General features: G+C 35.2%; 1 protein-coding gene across 1 annotated transcript in view; it reads left to right on the forward strand.

Annotated features, from left to right (window-relative positions):
• The window catches only part of SERPINI1 (serpin peptidase inhibitor, clade I (neuroserpin), member 1), a 115,623-nt gene that overhangs the window by 95,040 nt on the left and 13,410 nt on the right, over window positions 1-7,173 (forward strand). Inside the window, exons 7-8 of the mRNA XM_006861806.1 lie at window positions 5,383-5,469; window positions 6,814-6,903. Coding sequence (XP_006861868.1) covers window positions 5,383-5,469; window positions 6,814-6,903 — 177 coding nt within the window. The remainder of the gene's footprint in view (window positions 1-5,382; window positions 5,470-6,813; window positions 6,904-7,173) is intronic.

Genomic DNA, 7,173 nt, shown 5'->3' on the forward strand with positions numbered 1-7,173 from the left:
CATCCTCACATTTGTTGTTATGCTTGAGCCCACTGCTGCTTCCAGTATGTCAGTCCATCTAGTTGGGAGTCTTCTTCTTTTTTGCTGACCCCCCACTTTACCAAACATAATGTCTGGACCACCCTGATAATATGATTGAAGTTTCAGGAACGAAATCTTGCCATCATGGCATCCAAAGAGCATTCTGGCTATAGTTCTTCCAACAGAGATTTATTTGTTCTTTTGGCAGTCCATGGTACTTTTAATATTCTTCTCTTTCAAATTTTCTTTTCAGCTCTTTTACCTCCTCATGTCTTCCATTTACTTTAGCATCTCTACACTGAAGAAGAAGTTTCAGAATCTCTACTGATATCCATTTTGATCTTTTCTTTGTAATGACCTTTTGCTTTCATCCTGTATGATGTTCATGATATCATATAACAGCTCTTCTGGTCTTCAGTCATTAGTGTCTAATGCATCAACTCCATTTTTGAGACATTTTCTAAACTTAGGTGAGATATGTTCAAGGTCATGTTTTGGCTTTCATGGAATTGTTTTAATTTTTTTCAGCTTTAGCATGAACTTGAATATGAGCGATTGATGGTTTGTTTCACAGTCAGACTCTCAGCTTGTTTTGACTGATGATACTGAGCTTTTCCACTGTCACATCACACAGATGTAGTCAGTTTGATTTCTGTGTATTCCATCTAGTGAGGTCCATGTGTATAATCACCTTTTATGATGTTTAAAAAAGATATTTGCAATAAAGAAGTGATTGGTCTTGCAAAATGCTGTCATGCAATCTCCAATATAATTTCTATCACAAAGGCCGTATTTTTCAACTACTGATCCTTCCTCTTTGTTTGCACCCTCTGCATTCTAATCTCCAGAATTATCAATACATCTTGACTGCATGTTTAAACGATTTCAGACTGGAGAAGTTGGTGAAATTCTTCAATTTTGTCATCCTTGGCTTTTGTGGTTGGTGCATAAATTTGGTTACTAGCTGTATTAACTGGTTTCCTTTGTAGGTATATGGAAATTATCCTGTCATAGATAATGTTGGACTTCACGATAGATCTTGAAATATTCTTTTTGATAATGAATGTTATGCCATTCATTCCTCATGAATTTATTGTTCCCAGAATAGTAAATAATATGATTATCAGATTCAAAATTGCCAAGATCAGTCCATTTAACCAGATTATTTAACCTGTATGCTGAACACATTTTCTAAGAAACTGGATTATATGAAGAAGAATGTGGCATCAGGATTGGCATTAGACTCATTAACAACCTGTAGTATATAGATGATACAACCTTGCTTGCGGAAAACAAAGAGGACTTAAAATACTGCTGATGAAAATCAGAGACCACAGTCTTCAGTTTGGGTTGTACCTCAATGTAAAGAAAACATAAATCTGTACCACTGGAGTAATAAATAACATCAGGATAAATGAAGAAAAGTCCTGGCACGGTGCTGTAAGATAAGCACTGGATTATCAACCACAAGGTTGGCAGTTAAAAACCCACCAGCTGCTCCTCAGAATCCTACATAGGACACTATGGTACTGTAGGATAAGTACTGAACTTCAAGGTCAGTTTGAACCACAAAGTCGGTGGTTCAAATTCATCAGCCACTACTTGGAAACTCTATCCAGGATTGCTATGAGTCAGAACTGATTTCATGGCACTTTAACAACAACAAAATGAATCAGAACTGACTCTACCGACTTAACAGCAGCAACATGTACTGAAACTGCTAGATCCTATTCCCTTGCTCTTATACTTGATCCAGTTTTAAGATTTTTGTACTTTCCTTCCGTGTTGCTGTTCTTCATCAGTTTTTCAAGAGCATCTACTTAGGATTAGTGTCATTTGCTTCTTTCCAGGAAAAATTCCACTTTTGTGGGGCAGGGCAGGGCAGGGATAAAGGGTATTATGTGTGTTGTTTTTGTTAGTTGCAAAGTGGTATACATTGGTTTGTTATTTTGAAAATACTATCCCAGAGGAAACTTTGTTTTTTGGTTTTTTTTTTTTTTTTAAAGACCTTTTACCTTTTAATAGGTAATTTGGACTATGATTTTTTTTTTCTTATATTGTTCTTGTTCTATTTTGAAAGTAAAATAATATTAACCAGAGATGTTGTTGTTGTTAAGTGCCATTGATTCGGTTCCAATTTATAGCAACCCTGTATAGGATTTCCAAGGAGCAGCTGGTGGATTTGAGCCGCCAACATTCTTAGCAGCCCAGTGCTTATCTGTCCTACAGCACTTCACCAGGACTCCAGCCGGAGATGAGTTAATAGGTTTTATTTTCTTTCTAGTGTCTAGAAGGGTGTTTATAACAGATAATTCTGTTTGTATCTCAAAGAATTGGTTTAAGTTACCTAGAACATTACTTGAGCTTGGAGTCTTTAATTTTGAGATAAGGGAAGGTTTTTGCCTACTGATTTAATTGTTAGTGGATTAGTGTTTTTTTTTTTTTTTCCCCTTAACTCAGTTCTGTAATTTATACATTTCTATCCAATTATCTAAATCATGGGAAATCTGTTCATTTTCAAAGTTGTCTACAAAAGAGGTAGAAGAATGATATTTCATGAAGTTGATTAAGATTCATCCACAGAAATTGTACACAACGTTTTTGTGATTTTTTTAAAAAATTCGCTTTTGTATCTTTAGATAGGAGTTCTGGTGTGGCGCTATAGGATAAGCACTCAACTGCTAATCACAAGGTTGGTGGCTCATACCTACCAGCTGCTCCTTAGAAACCCTTTACAGGATCTCTAAGAGTATGATGGCACTTAACAATGATAACAACATCTTGAGATATTTTCCCTTTTTGTTCTTTATATAATTTGGATAGTTTGTTTTCCCTTCATGAATCTTGTTAAAGGTTTGGCTTTCTCATTATCTTCCAAATAAATGAAATAAAATCTAGATCTCCTGGAGGAATCTTTAGTATCCTTACTTTCATGATTTTCCTGCCACAAGTTGAAATCTTGCCTTATCATCCCAACCACCATCAGCACCTCCATCATATTCTGTGGGGAAGTGAGAACACATGAAAGCACAGAGGTGATAACAGTTTGGCTGAGAACAGATGTAAAAGGAATGAGACTATGTGCTTTAGGAACCCTGTACAACCAGCAGGTTAGGCCCAGTGGCAGAATTTTCTCTGTGCAAAACGGATATGACTGAAACATCATTTAGTGTTTTGGGGAAAAACCACCCTCAAAATATTTGAAGAGAGCCTAGCAACTTTTGTATCTAGGGCCATAGTATTGGTTCTTGATGTTTGCCTGCAACTTTTGTATCTAGGGCCATAGTATTGGTTCTTGATGTTTGACCCTCCCTATAACTGTCAGACTGATCAAAATTAGTGGCAGAATCTAAAAATAATACAGTGTCAGTTACCTCCTAAATAGTTAACATATTTTACTCTCTGGGAATCTATGTTTGTTTAGCCAACTAAATATATTTGTGTCGTTACTTAAAGCGATTTGTATGTTTGCTTTTGTTTAAAAAAAGAGAGAAAAAAACAAGGGGGATAATATTATGTTCTGCTAGGTCTGAACCAACTCCATGATACCTAACATATATAGCAACAAGATCATGAGAGGGCTTGGAAAATTCCATTATTATTTCAATTTGTTTTTTTTTTCCACAAACTTTTTGAAGTACTCTCATACTTCCATTGCTTAATGTAAAATTTGTTTGCTTTTTTTTTTGGGGGGGGCAGTCATCAGGTGTATTATAGATAAAGCTTCACATGTGAATTATAAAGTGTCATGGAGTTGGTTCTGACTTAGCAACCCTATATAGGTTTTCCAAGGAGCTACTGGTAAGTTTGACCTTCGACCTTGCAGTTAACAGTACAGTGCTTATCCAACAGAGCCAGATAGGTGGCTCCTCCTGGTGTGATGCTACAGGTTAATGCACTGGACTGCAAGGTCGGTTTGAACTGCAGTGTCAGTGGTTCAAGCTCACCAGGTGCTCCTTGGAAACTGTATACAGGGTCACTATGAGTTGGAACTGACTCGACGACATTTAACAACAAGCATGTAATGAAGTCAGTTCCGACTTACAAAGACTTATGAGTTTGAACTGCCAACCTTACATGTAATATGGACTATTTACTAGTGAATTTTGTTAAGTACCATCAAGACCCTAGTATTTGCATAACATACAGATTGAATAAGCATGGTGAAAGAATACAACCCCTGATGCACAACTTTCCGTATTTTAAACCATACATTATTTATTTGATTATGTTGTGCTTATATTTTAATACACAATATAATATGAGGAAGTTGCTGTTAAGTACTGTTGATTCGGTTCTGACTCATAGCGACCCCATATAGAGTTTCCAAGGAGCAGCTTGGGAACTTGAACAGCCGACTTTGCAGTCCAGTGCATTAAGTCACAGCACCACAGTAATATCCCTTTTTAATGTATATTCAGACATGGTCCTGAACGGCCCTAGGACTCAGGGCTACAGTTCTTTATTTTAAATCTGTGTTAGACCTCCTAGAATTGAAAACAAAGGAGTACAAACTTGAGTATCCTTCATCTTGCTTCCATGTGCTGCTTTTGCTTTTATTCGTGAGGCATTCTTTGCTTTACTTTAATTGTAGGAGAAAACTGGAAATCCATGTTTGAAAGCCAGCAACTTAAAAGTAATATAAATATAAAAACAACAACAACAGTCCCCTTGATTCTGAAAATGTATTATTTTCTCTGATATTAGGATAAAGCATGTTTGTTTGTGAGTCCTAAGATAAACCATTTAATTGGAATTGAAAGTAATTTTTTGTATATTATCATAGTGATTAGAATGAGATTTAAAAAACAAAACAAAAACATTACCTTTTATTCTGGTAATAAAAATTCTATGTTTTCATTTTAGATTTCATAGTAGAGAGCAATATATAATAAAACCTTTTAATCTTGAATCATGAACTAATTTAAAGTTAACAAAAATAGAACCACATTTTCTATTTTTCTGGCAATATAAGAAATAAATGATGGAAAAATCACCAGTAAAACTGAGGAGAAAGATTATCAAGACTAAAATTTGAGAATTAGAAACCATTAGATACAATTTTTTTTGTATCATAAATTTGATTTTATAGCATTATCTCATATGTTTTATATCCATATATCTCTTGCATTCCATGTAACAAAAGGGTAAAATGCGCCCTTACCTGATATTGAGGAGTCCTGGTGTGGCACTACAGGATAAGCACTTGACTGCAAGTTTGATTTGAACCGCAAAGTTGGCGGTTCAAACTCACCAACCACTCCTTGGAAACCCTACACAGGGCTCCTATGAGTCAGAACTGTCTCAGAAGCACTTAACCACAGCAGCAACAACCTGATACTTCTGATTATCTTTTTGCAGATAACAAAGAGATTTTCCTTTCCAAAGCAATTCACAAGTCCTTCATAGAGGTTAATGAGGAAGGTTCAGAAGCTGCTGCGGCCTCAGGTATCAAGTTTTTGCGTGTTTTTCTTTTTTAAATCCTCTCACTTTTTCTATATACTTTAAAAACAATCTGGAGTGTTGGATGGTAGGGGTCATTTTCAGAATCAAGCCAAAAAAAAAACACCTGACTCTGCTATAACTTAGAAGTCAAGCTATTGCTGAAGCAGCCAGAATTTTCTAAATAGGATGTGAAGTTTGTACTCACACTAATGCCTTGTTATGGTGTAACTCCTGTCTCCAGCTTTCTCTCTAATGAGAGGCACCTTGGCAGTTATATGAGAATAGAATTTTGAGCTGGGTTGCCTGTTTAAATATTTTAAATATTTCCCAGATGCCTGATTGAATATTTTTCTTTTTATCTAATTGCTTGTGGAAGTTGTTTCTCAGTTTTGTAAGTGGAGAGTTTTAGTTTTTAAACTACATACATAAATAAAAATATGTGATAAAGTGTAACAGAATTTTTTTAAAAAGCATTTTGTGTAAAGCACAATGCTTTTACCCTTTTGATAAGTCTGATTTCTCTATTAAATTGAAAATGTTTTCTTTTTCTCTCATTTTTGCACCCTCGCCACAGTCCAGCATTTAACAGCTATCATCATATTTTAGTATATTTATTTTCTTTTCTGGTATAATGTTAACATTATATTTATACCTATTATTTCTAGCTTCTTCACATATTTATCCATTGAAACCATTTTGCCAGTTACAGTAGTGTTCTCAGGAGTAAGTGGGATTCATAGTCTCCAGCTTCAATGATGTTTACAATTTCGTATGATTATACCTTGATCTTTTTCCTGATAATTAACTACCCTGTCGGCCATCACCCCATAATAAGTGTGGCAGAGGAATTCATTTTTTCAGCTGTAGGAAACATTGCATCTCTCATTGCTGTGTTTTCCCTCTAATCACTGCTGTCCTGAGGATTCACTACAAATGGGTGGCTTGTTAGGTAAAACTACATTTTTCAGACAAAGGAAATAATGATTTGACATATAAAGGATCTGTCTTAGGTTTTTATGCTGTTTGATATTTTGTTTTTACTTTGTCCCCTCTCCCCTCCTCACCCTAAATCAAAGGTAATTTTGTTAAAACCACAAGTATCTATCTGAGACTGAGCATAAAAAATTTGAAAGACACAGAATAAAGTGTCCTACTTTTGACATGGGGAGAGATTTTGTTTATGTGTGTTTGTTTTGTTTGACACAACAAATAGAGATACTAACACCTTTATAAGTTTTTCTCTTTAAATCTTTAAAATCTTACTTCCTGTGAATTGTTGCCTTTACATTAAAGCAATACTCCTTAGACTCTGCACAGACATGTCATGCCTTTCTCTCTGCGTTGTAGGAATGATTGCCATCAGTAGGATGGCAGTACTGTACCCTCAAGTTATTGTCGACCATCCATTTTTCTTTCTCATCAGGAACAAGAGAACAGGTAAGTCTGTTATGAGAACAGAATTGTAATTAGTAGGGCACAGCAAGATGTTTTTATTTGTTGCGAATGTGTTTTTTTCTCATAGTATTGATCAGAAAATTTTAATGTTCACATAACTTTTTTTTTTAATGTTTTATTGTGAATTATGTGATAGTTTACATGGAAAAACATTAGTTTTACATTCATCCTATCATATATTATTTCATTGCCATGGTTACAATCCCCTCCATGCATCATCAACCAACCAAGAGGTATATTCTACAAGCCTGC

Source organism: Chrysochloris asiatica, unplaced genomic scaffold (assembly GCF_000296735.1).
Source record: "Chrysochloris asiatica unplaced genomic scaffold, ChrAsi1.0 scaffold00043, whole genome shotgun sequence".
In the NCBI taxonomy this organism is placed as follows: Eukaryota; Metazoa; Chordata; class Mammalia; order Afrosoricida; family Chrysochloridae; genus Chrysochloris; species Chrysochloris asiatica.